Source organism: Emydura macquarii, unplaced genomic scaffold, assembly GCF_026122565.2.
Source record: "Emydura macquarii macquarii isolate MOO-44397 ecotype Brisbane River unplaced genomic scaffold, CSIRO-AGI_Emac_v2 contig_2207, whole genome shotgun sequence".
NCBI classification, from domain to species: Eukaryota; Metazoa; Chordata; order Testudines; family Chelidae; genus Emydura; species Emydura macquarii.
The window spans coordinates 3,149,780-3,166,291 of NW_027132344.1; the positions used below are offsets into that span (position 1 = coordinate 3,149,780).

Sequence of the window (16,512 nt, forward strand, 5' to 3'; positions counted from 1 at the left end):
CTGATGGATGCAAAGTGTTGGCTTTGCTTATGAATGAGGTACATCTAAGGATTCCAACGGGATCAGGGTCTAGAGGAACTATGGAGATTACACTTTTTATTTCTTAAGACTTGGAAACAAAGTTGTGTCTTTTAACAAGTGAATGACTAGTATGATTTAAATACCATTTTCGTATCTGTTTTCTGGTTGTAATAATTCCCAACAATTTGTATATTGGAAGATTATCTTAACATATTTAGGACTAAAATAGCTGTTTCTAAAAATTGTGGGGCCCGGTTATAAGGTTTTTATCCACCCATTTTTCAAGCAGTATGCACTCGAATCACTTGCTATTTGTTCTCCACAGTTTTAGCAGAAGTTTAAATGAAGTTAGAACATTTCACATAAGTTTCAATGAATTATTTATAAGACAGATATCCATTTTTTCTCTTGTAACATTTTTCCTAATTCTAAATACCTTCAGATAAGTCCATACTTCTAATGAAAAACATCCCTTTAGTAGCCTTGATTGCTTCTGCTTGGGAGTGAGGATATAAGAATATATTGGATTTTTTTTTTCTTCTTTGCTTTCAGACAAGCAGTTTTATTATGTTAACTTTTCGTCTTCCCAAACCAACAAAATGTATTTATATATAAAAAGCTCTTCATCCTTAGAAAAGTCTACACAAAACCAGTATTTAGTATAAATTACAGTTTTGAATTATATAACTTGAATTATAGAAGCTCAGTGCGCAATAGATGATAAATTTGTCCATTTTCAATCTCCTAATACATTTTTTAAAAGATTTCTTTATTTAGATATTTGCTTCATCCATTAAGACTTGGATTTTACAAAATTAGGGCCCAGTTAATTCTTCAACCCACTATGCATGTGAGTAACTATTCATGTACCCAAAAGTTTGCAGACTCAGCCCTTCATGGAATAAAATTTATACCGTGGTATCTAGCTAAGGAGTCTTACTTTTGTAAAGTCTTGTGGCAACTGTTTCTCAGTCTATAAACTAGTTCTTCAGTGGTAGTACATTCCAGAAGTCTGAAGTTTATTTGTGAACTATCAGGACCTTGCCTGATTCTGTTACCCTGTAGTATATGAAATTGCACAAAAAACAAAAATGCAGGAATTTATTTGAGAAGTAAAATTTTAAGTGGTATACCCAAGAGCAATATCATCACCTAAAATTATATAACTTCTCTGTATGTGAAAACTTAGGAATGTTAGAACAGACACTTCAGGTTGATTGGACTAAATTCCTATTCGTTAGCACTCATGAAAATGTGTTTTCTTTGGGAAATCCTGATTTGTTTTTAACAGCTCATTAGTTTATTAGTGTTAAATATGCAGTATGACAGCAATTTTTTGAATGTTTGTTTGATTTTGTTCAAATTTCTATATAGGATTGATTAAATACAGTTGAGTCCAGAATGTGGTGTGGCTAACTAGAAAAAAATAAAAATAGAAACATTAGTCCCATTATAGAGAAACAGACCCTTACAGGTGTCTTACAGTATTTTAAAGAGAGTGTTATTAGGGTTATTTGTGTTAAATAATAATTTACATTAAAAAAATTTTTCATTTCATGGAAATATTTCAAATAGTCTTAAGGTTTGCTAAGTCTTAAATCTATTACTTTAAGGTTTGATAAATGTGTGTCTTTACAAAACCTGAATTTTGGGCCAAATTTGACTCAGCTTTTTAAATTATCCATTTAACAAGGTCTCTTGTACATCAACTAATGAAATCTCTGTTGACTTCTTACACATCTGTTGAAGTACAGTCAACTTGAAATCTGCTTTTAAAAAAAGGTAGTTTCATATCCTATACCTGATCTTTAGTTCCCCTCCCAACTTTTTAAATTTTTACATTAACATTTTCCTGAACAGGGGACACTGACCATTTGGGCCAGGTTTTTAATAGTATTTAGTATCTAAACATGCGGTTAGCTACTTGTTGAATTTTCAGAAGCACCTATATGCATCTTTAGGCATCAAAATGCCTTTAAAAAGATATTGTTTTCTAGTTTGTGCCTTTGACAAAACTTTGTGTACAGCCAAAATAACTGGAAAAGAAATTCTCATTCTTTAATCTTAATAACTTATAACAAAAATAGGGTGAAATTTCCTGAGGGAAGTGTAGTTTTTTTAAGTCAACTGTTTCTTTCCAACCACTGTAGGCTGCTAGAATGAACCTTGTTTGACATGTAACTTTGTGTTTTTTCCAACCTTCTCAATTTGATAATTATGAATAGCCCGATCTAGAAGGAGGAGAAGTCAATCATTAGGTTTGCAAAGATATTTTAATATATTTCCTGAAGTTGTCTACTATTTTACAGTTTAATGCTGAAGAACATGTTAAGAGTGTCTTCTCAGACTAGATTTGGATTTAAAATGAATTTGTACAGTTTTTCTTTTAACTTTTATAGCCAGAAAAACAAAAGTTCAGCTTGTAGGTACTGACGGTGCGAGTACAGCTTTGCACAATAAGGCTATCTTCACAACTAAGTGTCTTCAGGGTCAGAACCTTATTTTGTGTAGTACCCTTCATATGGCTTTTATTCCAAAGAGTTTTACAGAATTAAGTATGGCAACAAGCATTATGAACCAGGTTCAATTGCACCTTAAGCAGGCACAAAACTCAATGGAAATTACGCCCATTTACTGAAGAGTTGAATTTGGTCTTCTCTCAAATAAAGTATTCAAAACAAAACAAAATAGAAGTATGTAGACAATATGGCTTATAAATGAATGCATTTAGTTTTATCAGCATCTGAGGAAGATTTTATTAAATGGTATTGTAGTGGATGGCTGGCAGAAAGTAGTAAGGGAATAACTAGAGGTTTTGGTGAGAGAAGCCTGTGGAGCCAGATGAAGGTGTTTTTAAAAACAAAACAAACAAACCCACTCTGCTACTCAAGTTACTCCCTATTGATGCTCTTTGTGGTGTTAACTGATTTTCTTTCTCCAAGAATCCAAGATATACCATAGTATTTTGTGTACCAAGAATTCTGGAAGATTTGACAAATCTGTAGATGATGCCTCTTTGAGCCTATCCCTTCAAGTATATTCTATGAGCTCAGATACCTTCAATCTGAAATGGAGAGAAGCCAAGAAGAAATAAATATTTAAATATAATTAGCCCGTTTATGTATAGATTTGTTGTAGAAACTGGTGCATGATCTTGACTGTTACAGCTAAGTTTATAGATAAATCTCTGGATTATTTTTAATACATTTTTCCTGTTTTGTCCTGTAGTAAAAAACATTCAAAACATTTGGTCTTAAAATGTAGGACATAAAATTTAGTTTTATATATTAAAATAAGTAGCTCAGAGAGAGAAAAATTGCTGAAGACAGATTGATTTAATCTGTCTCCGCGCAGGCATACTTGTTGCATCCTCTCAACCAATCTTGTTACTGTAGTTCTCAAACAAAAAATGCACAACTGAAGTCTGCAGAGTAGTTGCATTTCTCATTTGTCTGTTAAGGTGCTAAAACTTTCAAGATTTCTAAGTGATTGTTGTCAAAATCAATCTTGCATGATGAAATCCTAACATTAAATGTTAAGGAATTCAAACAGAACTCCAGTCACATGTTAGCAAAGAGTTACAAAAGAGAACTATGTATGTATAAGTGGCCAGTGGCTATAGAAGGTGGGTAATGTTGATAGGATCTAGAAGTGTAAACGTATAAGTGTTAGTATTGATCAGAGTTCTTTAGGTTTGACACTACTTGTAGAGATGAAGTGAAATGGTATAAAGACATATCAGCAAAAGTCTGAAGTTGCACTTTTAACCACCATATTACACAGAGAGGATGAAAAGGCAGTCTAATTCTCCTTGAACAAAGAGCTGTAGCTGGCTTGGGGGAGAGATTATTTTTCAGTGCACAAAATGATGCAAAACACTCCCAGTCATGGACTACAGTTACTAATAATCTAGAGCTGCCCGTATCTCCCTAGGGAAAGCGAAACCATTTCAGCGCAAATCTAAACCACAGAAGAAGAGGGAGGAAAAGGAGAGAAGAGGAAAGGGAAAGCAACAGGAGGATGAACTGAAAGATTCTTTGGCAGATGACGACAGTTCTTCAACCACCACAGAAACCTCCAATCCAGACACAGAACCACTTCTGAAGGAGGTACAGAAGTGTTAACGGGAGGGAAGGGTACTCTTCTCATATACCTAGTGGCGCACCTAAGTAGAAAGCATGGCATTGCTTTTGACACACATTCATTTATAGTGGGAGCTACTTCTTATACTGTGTTTGCTGCTACCAAGAATAGTAATAAAAAGCAGCCTGTTTCCAAACCTCTCTGAGAAATGAAGGGATTCTTCCTATATAGAAAAGGGAATTAGAACATGCTTGCATTACTAATTTATTTCATTCACAGGGATCAAATGATGCTAGGTAATCAACTATAACTTGTATTTTGATCAAATGGTCATGATGATGGTTTTGTCTCAAAACATGTGTTGTGAAACAAAATAAAGGAAAGTTAATCGGGGGAATAGAAAACCTGAGCCAGATTTTGGGCATGTTTTTAATTTGATGGATTTGTTGCTGCTAGAATCCTGCTGTTCTTCAAGTGATGTCCCTGTGTTCGTGGACCCCTGCGTTTGTAATCAGAGATTTGTAGTAACAGTGCCTGGTTGGATGGCATATGCACAGTCCCTGTCTCGCACTGCTTCAGGCAGTTATCTGGCGCTGTGCAACCAACAACCTCCTCCACCCCTCCCCAGTTCCTTCTCTACCGCCTTTGCCTCGAGTTGGAACACTCTGTGCCTAATCTAATCAGCATTATCTAACTAATGAACAACTACGTTAGTATGAGGTATAGTTAGCTCTTTCTATTCCCATTTAATTCTTGTTTTTAAAAAAACAGTCTTTTTCCTCAAAAATAGAAGTTAGGTTTCTGTTGTAACCATTACAGTAGAGTCCTAGTTTCCCCTTAAAAGGGGGGAAAACACTCACCTGAGGGGCATACCTGGTTCCCCCAGTTTTAAATGCTGCCTTCCCTGCCGACTCACATAGGAGACACACACATACCGCAGAAGTGCTTGCATTGCCACGGTCTAAAAGCCCGGGTAGGAAAATCGAGACACCTACAACTTAAACTCCTCCTAACAGAGAAGTCTCTCAGACTGGCATCTGAGCCAGAAACAAGAGCCCCACCTGGACAGAAATCTCCATCCACAGTTTCTGAAAGAGGTCCATCTTCCACGGCTCAGACTAAGGAACAACCCACTAAGAAAACTTCAAAAAAGCGGGCTACAACTTCACTGGTACAGGACACTGCCAAGAAATGGCGTTCCCCAAACCGGCAAACCTTGACAGTACCTGCTGCACCGGTTTTCTCCACAGCCGAAGTTGCAGAACCCTCTGGTACCGTGGGTACCGTGAGAGGAAAAGACCCCAAGTGAGCTAGCTCTGGTACCAGCACTCAGGGGAAACGCAAAAATCTCATGCCTCGGCACCAATGAAGCCAACTAAGCACTCTGCACCAAGTGGCTCTGGACCACTGCAGACCATGCCACCACCTTCTACCACAGCACGCGCACCAACAACGATTTTGCAAGCTTTGGTACTGACCTCCAGCCATTCCACGGCCCCGAAGTTAGCAGCACCTGAGGAATTCCTGCACCATGAAGACTTAATCGTCACCGTGACACCCGAGTTTCCTATCCTCAGTATTGAGGTTGTCCCAGTACAGACGGCACTCAATACCATCTCTACTCCACCTCAGTCAATTCCCCCGTTTTCGAGCAATGACGAGGATGAACCTGAGGAGGAAACATTCCTCCCACCAATCTTCTCCTATCCACATGCCTATCAGACCTGACCCACCAGCATACAGGGATTATCATACTGGACCCAAAGAGGGACACTGATCCGGGCAGCCATGGATGCCACCGATGCCCTTTCCATCACAATGGGCTCATTGGAACCCATGGGCAGTATACCCACTGCAACACCACAAACCTCCCAGCCCACCCAGAACGAGCACACATTTGCCCTCACGTTCAGTACCAGGACCATCAGAACCCACAAAGTATGTGGCCGAAGAGGAAGAATAGATTTCTGACCAGGATATGGCCCTAACAGTGCATTTCTCTTCATCTTCCCCTAATGACACTATTATGCCACTCCCTCCCAATACGGGGAATGACTTGAAACAATTTCGGGACTTATATCAGAAAGTTGCTAACTCACTGACCGTATCCCTAGAGGAGGTCCAGGAAACACATGAACTACTGAATATTTCACAGACGGCCACTTCATCCAAGATCACCTTACTCATGAATAGCGCAGTCATGAAACCTGTCAAATCAATTTGGCAGACCCCAACGATTCCACTGATGTGCAAGAGGTCTGACAAAAAATACTTTGTAACAGTGAAAGGAACGGAATTTCTGTTCTCGCATCCTGTACCAAATTCCCTGTTGGCACATGCAGTCCCTGAACAGGGCAGACAAACAACACCCCAGAAACACACCATATGACACAGACTGAAAAAGAGACTTGACCTCTTTGGCCGCAAAGACAAGGCATTACTGGTGAAATATGACCATAACATTCAGAGTTTATGGAATTTATTTCTGAAGAGAAAAAAGAACAGTTTAAGTCCCTTCTTTCAGAAGGACACCTTATATCCAGAACAGCATTATAGATCACCCTGGACTCAGCAGACTTGGCTGCAAGATCCATAGTCACTGTACTAGCCATGAGGAGAGCATCCTTGCTCCATCTCTCTGGATTCTCCAGAAGTGCAATCAGTGGTGGAAGATCTTTCATTCAAAGGACCAAAGTTCTTTGCCATCAAAATGGATGAGTTCATTCAGACTCCAAAGGCCTCTAGGGTAACATTGAGATGCTTGGGCATCTATACACCTAGAACCAAGAAAAGACAAGGAAAATATTACATACCACAAAGATTCCAATCCACTGCATATATACAACATAGACAATATGACAATCAAGGCTGTAAACAGAGGCCTGTGAAGAGATGACAGGTTCTTACTCAAACTACCATGTCTCAACAGTCGATGTCAAGACAGCAACTTTGAAACATTGATGAAAGGCCCAAGAACCCCATATCTTCTAACGCTGGAACTGTCTACCATCTCCCGAATATTTGGAGATTGCCTGGTTCCTTTTTACCCAATCTGGCAAACCATCACAACAAGCAGATGGATGTTAGAGAGAGTTGAGAATGGATACTCCATCCCTTTTACTTCTGACCCTCTACCCATCCTCCCTTCCCGTCCCTCTTCAGGGACCTCTGTCATGAACACCTACTGCGTCAAGATGTAAACCACCTCATGCACCTGAGAGCTGTAGAGCCAGTACCAACAAAATACCAAGGGAAGGGCTTTTATTCACATTATATCCTCAAACAGAAAAGAACAGGAGGGTGGAGATGCATTCTCAATCGGCGACTCAACAAGCACATGAAAACTCAACACTTCAAGATGGTCACACTAGCCACAATAATTCCAGTGTTAGAAAGGGGGGGACTGGTTCTTGGCCCTCAACTTCCAGGACGTGTACCATCCTATAACAATTCATTTGTCACATTGCAGGTTCTTTCAATTTACCCTAAGCCCTTATCACTTAAATACAAGGTCCTACGGTTTGGCCTGTCCACTGCCCCTCAAGTATTCTCGAAGGTTCTAGCCATAGTGACTGCTTACCTACGCAGCAACGGAATCATGATATTCCCATACTTGGATGATTGCTTACTGAAAGCATCCACTTGACAAGAAGTGTTAGAGGCAACCGAAAAAGTGATAACCGCTCTCTTTGCACAATTAGGCCTTCAAATAAATACCCCAAAATTGACACTAACACCACTTCAAGAACTGGAATTCATCAGAGCTTATCTCTCAACTCAACTGAGGCAACGGCATCTCCGCCACCACATTGATTCCTAGCTCTGACCAACTTCACTTCCACAACACTAAATAATCCTCAGATAATAGCCAGGACATGCCTCCAACTATTGGGCCACATGGCTGCAACAACCTTCATTGTCAAGCACAACCTACTCCCCACAAAGGCACAGCATGAACAAATGCCTTACAATGCCAGACAAGGTAAAAGACTCACTGCTTTGGTGGACACAACCAGACAGTGTCTGCCGTGGGGGGTGCCCTTTGTACAGGACTCCCCAACAATGAGCATCACAACAGATGTGTCCCTCCTAGGTTGCGGAGCATATCTAGAGACTTACTCTACCCAGGGTTGTTGGTTACCAACAGAATCCCTATTACACAGAAATCTACTAGAATTACGAGCTGTTCGCAACATGTGCTCCCACTTCCAGCTCATAATCAAGAACAAGACTATACAAATCCTCGCAGACAATGTAGCATGCATGTTCTACATAAACAAGCAAGGGGATATATGTTCACATTCCCTGTGCATGAAAGTCCTATGGCTATGGAACTGGTGCATCACACATAACATCCACATCACAGCATCATACCTACCTGGAAGTCAAAACACTACAGCAGATGCACTAAGCAAGAATTTTTCCCAAGCCCATGAATGGGAATTGGACACACGAGTGCTAAACATATTCAAGCAGTGGGGATTCCCAACCATAGACCTATTTGCGATGGCACACAATGCCAAATGTCCACAATTTTGCTCCAGAGCGAGACTGGGACGTCATTCCCTGGGCGATGTCTTCCTTATCAAATGGAATGCACCCCTCTTATATGCCTTCCCTCCCGTTCCCCTCCTTGCACAAGTGCTTCACAAAATGAGACTAGAAGAGGCCACAGTAATCCTTATTGTTCCATCATGGCCTCAGCAAACATGGTTCCCAAAATGGCAGTGTGTTCCAATCACATACCCTCCCTCTTCTCCCTTGTCTCCTTTCCCAGGACGCAGATCAAATCCTTCAATTGAACCAAGGAACTCTCCACCTCAAGGTTTGGTTGCTCCATGGCTAAGAGGACCCAAAATAGCCTGCTCTGAGGAAATACAGAACATCCTATTAAACTGTCCCAGAGCAACTACCCGCCACACATATCTACATAAATGGAAATGATTTGATAACTGGTGCCAAAAAAAAAATCACACCAGCTTCTGCTCCCTTATACTGGACTATTTACTAGAACTCAAGAAATCAAGCCTTTTTATGAGCTCAATCAGGGTACACCTTTCAGTTATCACAGCATTTCATCCCAGGGTGGATGACTTATCAATTTTTGCACACCCAATCACCAAATGGTTTCTTAAAGGTCTCAATAACATTTACCCAGAGGAAGAATACCCACCCCATCATGGGATCTCAACTTAGTCCTTCATGGTATCACTGGACCCCTGTTTGAACCACTGGCAATTTGCTCCCTCCTCCACCTTTTAATGAAGGTAGCCTTTCTTGTCACAATTGCATCAGCTAGATGGGTTGGAGAAATAGGAGGCCCTCATGGCGGACCCATCCTACACAGTCTTCTTCAAAGATAAAGTTATCTTTAAGACCGCATCCAAATTTTTACCTAAGCCATGCTCTACACTTACCTGGCGATTCAGCAGCAGTTGACGGGAGTTATGCAAGCTACACAGAGTAGCTTGCGTAACTTCCGTCGACTGCTGTGCTTCCCTTCTGTGCGGCGTCTTCACTGCACTGCGCCGACGGGAGCTGTGTTCCCGTCAACGCAGCGCTATGCTACTTGAGGGGGTGGTTTACTAGCATCGACTTCTGGATCAATTGAGTGGGTCTTCACTAACCACTCAAATTGATCCAGATAGGTTGATCTGATGGCAGTGACTTTGCCGCTGTCAGTATAGACATACTCTAAGATCGCCTCCTCATTCCACTTTAATCAATCCATCCATCTACCAATATTCTACCTGAAACCTCATGGGAGCAGCTGAGACTCAGTATTCCATAGCTTAGATATCCATAGGGCAGTGGCATTTTATATACACACAACAAAATCATTCTGGAAGTCTACAAAATTATTCATATCAGTCACTTAACACTCAAAAGAAGATGCTTTATCTAAGCAGAGGGTCTCCTGATGGATTTCTGACTATCAAACTGTGCTATCATCATTACAATCTACAATCCTTAAGGGGGTTTGCACATACTCCACCAGGGCCGTAGCAACCTCGACATCCCCATTGAGGACATCTGTAAAGTTGCAACTTGGGCTTCAGTCCATATATTCGCACAGCATTATGCATTAAAACAACATGCAAGTTCTGATACATTCCTTGGATTTATCATATTATCATCTGCCATGGCTTCAACTCCGAAGCCCTCTCCTTCCACTGGAGGATACTGCTCTGAAGTTATCTAAAGTAGAATATCCACAGGGATCTCACTCAAAGAAGAAGAGAAGTTTACTCACCTTGTGCAGTAACTGAGGTTCTTCAAGATGTGTCCCCCTGTGGGTGCTCCCCTACTCTCCCTTCTCCCCTTTACTTTGGAGTTTCACACTAATAGCTCTGAAATAGAGAATAAATGGAAGGGGGGTTGATTGTACAATGCCAGATAACTGCCTGACACTGCATGAGACAGAGACCACACATGCACGACACAACCGGGCACTGCTACTACAAATCTCAGATTATGAGCACAGGAGTGCATGAACACATAAAGTGGAGCACCCACAGGGGGACACATCTCAAAGATCCTCAAGATATGTCTATACTGATGGCGGCAAAGTCACCACCGACAGATCAATCTTTCTGGATTGATTTGAGCAGTCAGTATAGAGCTGCTCGATCGATCAGGAAGTCGACTGAATAAAACCACCCCCCTCAAGTTGTGTGGCAGCGCAGTGCAGTGAAGACGGTGCGCAGAAGGGAAGCACAGCAGTTGATGGGAGTTACGCAAGCTACTCTGTGTAGTTTGCGTAACTCCCCTCGACTGCTGCCGAATCTTCAGGTAAGTGTAGACTGGGACTCAGTTACTGCACCAGATGAATAACCTTCTCTTTTGAAAGCAAAACTGGTTAAATTCATGTTAAAATATTTAGGATTCAGTTTGATCGGTTTTGCTTTTCAAGACGGTTAGTCATTAATTTGACAGTATAATTATATCACCTTAATCATAAAGCACAGAGGCACTGTAAAATCAGAGAGGAAATACCTTGAATGGTGAAATTGCTTGAACTTGCTATTTCTTTGCTTAAAAGCATCCTTATCTAGTTGAGATACAGAACCATTTGAGTTTTGGGTCATCTATCAAATGCAGCCCAGGTCATCAATAAGAGAAAGTTACCATCCTCTGATGATTGATTAGTGACCTATATAAAATGAGTAATTGGTCTAGCATCTTTTAACAGTCTCATCAAAGGTCTGAATGAACATGGAGTTGGAGCTGCCCTCATGTCTGCAAAAGAGAAGAATGAGGGGAGATTTGATAGCAGCCTTTAACTACCTGAAAAGGGGTTCCATGGAGGATGGAGCTAGGCTGTTCTCAGTGGTGGCAGATGACAGAACAAGGAGCAACGGTCTCAAATTGCAGTGGGGGAGATCTAGGTTGAACATTAGGAAAAAGTTTTTCACTAGGAGGGTGGTGAAGCACTGGAATGGGTTACCTAGAGAGGTGGTGGAATCTCCATCTTTAGAGGTTTTTAAGCTGCGGCTTGACAAAATCCTCGCTGGGATTATTTAGCTGAGGTTACTCCTGCTTTGAGCAGGGGGTTGGACTAGATGACCTCCTGAGGTCCCTTCCAACTCTATAATTCTATGTTCCTAGAATGGCCCCCAAAATCAGGTTTGAAGCACATTAATAGGGTAGTCTGAGAAAGTTTGAACTGCTGCTGCCCATCCTGTAGTAGTTCTGTGGATAAGCAGAGACTGAAATCCTCTAGGAAGATCAACCCAATACCTTTTGATAGACGTTAAATTACTTTCAGGGTAGTGAAATTTTATCATCCATAATTCAGATTGCTCACGGTTACTGATGCCAATTTCTCTCTCTTTTTATTGAAGCAGGTGCCTTCAGTTACCATTCTTAGTGTTTTTTATATTGTTATATCTTGCCTTCTGTAGGAACCAGAAAAGCAAAAGGGAAAACAAGCCATGCTAGAAAAGCATGAAAGTGAAATATTCCAAATAAAACAGAAAGGGAAAAAACTATCAAATGCCAAGAAAGAAATTCCAGCAGATGTGAAATCTAGGTGAGCATAATTATAAGATCGCCTCCTAGTTAGGAAGGCTTTATGCTGAAGGGAAAATGTGAAGGAGGTGCTTTCTATGGTCTTCAAGTCTTTTGGCTGCCAACCTGGCCAGGAAAACCTACCTGTAGCAAAAACAATGAGAGTCCTGTAGCACTTTAAAGACTAACAAATTTAACTTCTGTAGGCATAAGCTTTCGTGGAATTCTATTTCTTGCATCTGACAAAGCCTATGCCTGCAGAAATTAAATTTGTTAGTCTTTAAAGTGCTACAGGACTCTCGTTGTTTTTGCTATATACAGACTAACATGGCTACCCCTCTGGAACTTTCTAACTGTAGCAATGGCTAATCTTCTTTGTCTTCCTTCCTGATGTTGGGGAATATCTGTTTTGTAAATGTAAGGAATCATTTGACAGGAATGTTATGCAACATTGAGATACATGCTAGATCTTGACCAGTGAATCAACTTGAATAATGTGACACTTTAGGTAATGAACTTAATGTAGAAAAACATATGGCCAACATTCCATCAAGAGCTTCTGGCAACTACGTAAGTAAGTACACAGTTCACACATGCGGTTGATATCAGACAGTCTTGGTGGAATTAGTTACAAAATGTTTCTTTGGAGTCTGTTATAATTTATGGATCAGATTCTCAGACCTGGGAAGGCTACTGCTATCTCTCCCTCTTGTCTGTTGCTAGAATGATTCTTCCTGTGCCTCTGCATTAACTGTGCTGTCGGAGAGATTTAGTCTTACTACACCCAGTTCTTTCTGATACTGCTGATTTTAGGAGTTTTATAAAATCACAGATGCCACACCTATGAATTGCATAATAAATGGAACACAGTATATTATCTTGTGTTCCCCAGGGGGTTGTGGAAAATAAATACTAGTCTAGCAGAAATGTATAGTGAATGTATGCACTGATTTCCTTCAAGCTACTTCTGAAAATGCTACTTAATGTAGTCTACCCTATTTCCTTTACCACTATCGTATTTTGTTTGGTTTCCAAATTATAGACAAGTATTTATTAATAAATACTTACATTATGACAGCATCCAAAGGCCCTACTGAGGATTGTGTTGGGTGAGACTCCCCTTGCTCTGAAGAGTTTACAGTCTTAATGTTTGGGGATTAGGAATAAAATATATAGGCAAATGAGCTTGCTGTTGGTTGGAACAGTTTTGTTGTTTTTAATGTTTAACTGGGAGTCGAGATGGGATGATGGGAGTAGCAGGAATTTTTGAGCTAGTAAGAATAGAAAGGAATTGAGGGGAAGAGTGGCAATCACAGCTCATCACCTACCTAGTTGTGACAGTTTTGTAGCCATCAAAGTTCAAGTAAGAAAAAAATCAGTGGGTTCTTGGAGATGTAGGTATATATGGGGCAGCATAATAAAAGGTATGGGGATGGTTTGGAGGAGGAGACAGATGGGGGTGATGAGGAGGGGAGGGATTTAGGTGGGTCAGAGTGCATTGGTGTGTGGGAAGAGAGGGGGGGCAGAGATGTACACAAAGGCAGAACTACAATTATGGAGAACTTAGAATGGGAGGAGAAGCTTGACATTAACAAGGCCAATGCAGAAATTCGAAGAGAAGATGGGACTTAGGGTATGTTTATACCGACGGCAGCAAAGTCGCCACCATCAGATCAGTCTATCTGGATCGATTGAGCAGTCAGTGAAGACCTGCTCAATCGATCCAGAAATCAACACTGGTAAACCACCCCCACAAGTGGCGTGCTGGTGCATTGATGGGAACGCAGTTCCTGTCAGCACAGTGCAGTGAAGAGGCCGCGCAGAAGGGAAGCACAGCAGTCAACGGGAGTTACGCAAGCCACTCTGTGTAGCTTGCATAACTCCCGTTGACTGCTGCCGAGTCGCCAGGTAAGTGTAGACCAGGGCTTAGAGTACCAGGAATAGATTATCTTGGCAGCTGCAGCCAGGCTAGACTAAAGGCAGGGCATGGCATATATAAGTTAAACTCTTCGTCAGCACTTCACCCAGCAACAAAGAATAAATCTGTTGTTCATGTTTTCACTTTAGTTCCTTGGAGTTACCATATACTCCCCCACTGGAAAACAAACAGCGCAAAACCTTTTCATCCAAGATGTCTCTTCAGCACATGCTGACAAATGGGTCCAAATCAAGAGCCTTCCAGAAAACAAGAGGTACAATATATCAGTTGCTCTTAAACAAATATTTTTAGGTTCAGGGGTTTGGAGAATTTGTTAATTTAAAAAACCATTGTATAATTTTTCAGTTTTTAGAGTTCTAGCTTCTAGATCTCTGCACATGGAGAAAGTGCATCCCTTAATGGCTATGGGTTTGCTTTTTGTTTTCTTCTACAGGTCCAAACAATAAGTTAATGGACAGCAGGCCATCAGCACTAGCAAAATTTCTCCCCAGTGGCTCTGGACAGGAACTAGGCAATACCAGCAGTTCAGAAGGGGAAAAAGATTCTCCACCACCAGAGTGGGACTTGGTGCCACTTCATAAAGCAGGCAGCTGTAAGTACAGTTACTGTACAACAGGAGATTAGTGTTCTGCAAAACAGCAAGGACGGTTTGTTGTGATTCTTCTTTAGATCGTCCCATCCTCCCTCCCCACACAATCCTGTTCCTGTTTTTTTTTGTCCTGGCCCCCATTTTGACAGGATGTAGTGGTAGTGTGGAGGTCTGAAAATGAGGAATAGAACCTTGATTTTTCTGCAGTTCTTTAGCAATGGGTAGAATTGTGCAAAAGCTGAGAATTGGAGATGATAGTCAGCTGTATGAATATTCTCCCTATCTGAAAACAATGCACCATTCTTTTGAAATGTGGGCTCTATTTTGTCAAGTCCATTGCAGCTGAGGTTAAAATTAGCAATTTGTGTATCCTAGAGAAGCAATAATGAGAATATCTGAAGTAGCCAAAGAGGAGTACTTCGAGTGCTTGCTGATATCATGTCCATTCTGATTTAGGGGTGTGTGTGCGCCATATGCACCAGTGTTGGAAGTTTTTCCCTTAGTGGTATCCATAGGGCTGGCTCTAGTGCCCTCTGCAGCGGCACCTGTATGTGCTCATATTTATGGCACTACCAGCCCCCCTTCCTCTCAGTTCCTTCTTACCGCCCATGACTGTGCTGGAACAACTCTCTCTTGCTCTCGCAAGTCTCCATTTCCTAGTGGTTCTAACTTTCTAACTATTCCTACTGTATACAGTTTTAAAAGTTGGAGTTGTTTAGTTTGTAAGTAAGTTCCCAGGGTCAGGGCATGTTTAAACCCTGCGCTTTGTGCAAGAAGCCTGTGCCACTGAGCAACCCGCATCAGAGCTGTTTAAAGTGCTTGAGAGAAGCTTATGTCTCCGAGAAGTATAAGATCTGTAAGTGCTTTCACCAGAGAACTAAGAAAGACTGGGACATTAGACTTAAGGCCCTTCCGATGGAGATGGCACTCAGACCGGTATCGGAGCCATGATCGGACTCAGGACCGAGTACTGTCATCGATAAAAAGTGTTCCTCCAGTGTCGGAGTTGACCCGACACCGCTCAGTGTCCCTGATGCTGAAGAAGCGCCAAAAGAAAGCGCATTCAGGGGAGGAGCATTCGCTGGCAGTGAAGCCGGCTAAGAAAATTCCAGGGAAGCTGGAGTCAGCCGGGAAAGGCTCTGCGCCTGCGCAGGCATCAAGCCCGGCAGCTGCGCCACAGCCAACTCCAGAGAGTGGCAGACGCCCACTCCACCTATTGGTCCCCTCCACACCTGAGGCGTTCCAGGCAATGAAGGACTTATTGGCCAGGTCAGTGCCGCCTATACCAAGAGAGAGGGTAGGTCCCCACACTCAGGAGTGGATGCCCCTATTGGGGGTCCGTTGAAGAGGACGCTAGCAACTATGCAACTGCCCCGCCTCCATCAACTGGTTGCCATTCGCCGGCCTCGCCCTCATTGGGTTCTTGGCACTGGTCTCCGGAACCACGCCAAGACAACTTGGGTTCATGCCTGCTGTCTCCGGGCGCTAGGCACTGATCCGTCGAGCGTTGACATTGATCTTTAGAGCCCCAAAGTTCACCGAGCCCACAGCATCATGAATCACCAGCATGCAGGTCACTGGAGCCCCGGCACCGCTCAAGTCCTTACAGAAAGCTGAAGGACAAGACGCAGTCAAGACATGGCCAACACTCTGGCTCCAGACACCGCTCCCCGATGCTGCAATTCCAGCATAGAGATGCGGAGAAGCAGACAGCCCCAGGATATACTTCTTTGGATTTGGGTGAGGAAATTGTAGTCCCCCGAAGGTGCAGGCTACAAAGCCATCCAAGGTTTCCCCATGCCACCACACGTGGGGGGGATGGTCTCAAGGACAATGGACTGGACCCTCGCAATACTGGAACCCATGGGAG

The 16,512-nt window shown here is 42.0% G+C and overlaps 1 protein-coding gene across 2 annotated transcripts in view; it reads left to right on the forward strand.

Annotated features, from left to right (window-relative positions):
* Positions 1-16,512, forward strand: part of TMEM131 (transmembrane protein 131) — a 158,964-nt gene that overhangs the window by 121,802 nt on the left and 20,650 nt on the right. Inside the window, exons 31-34 of one of the 2 annotated variants that reach the window (XM_067559991.1) lie at positions 3,955-4,130; positions 12,009-12,136; positions 14,182-14,306; positions 14,487-14,645. In XM_067559991.1, coding sequence (XP_067416092.1) covers positions 3,955-4,130; positions 12,009-12,136; positions 14,182-14,306; positions 14,487-14,645 — 588 coding nt within the window. The remainder of the gene's footprint in view (positions 1-3,954; positions 4,131-12,008; positions 12,137-14,181; positions 14,307-14,486; positions 14,646-16,512) is intronic. The other variant, XM_067559993.1, reaches the window with a different exon arrangement.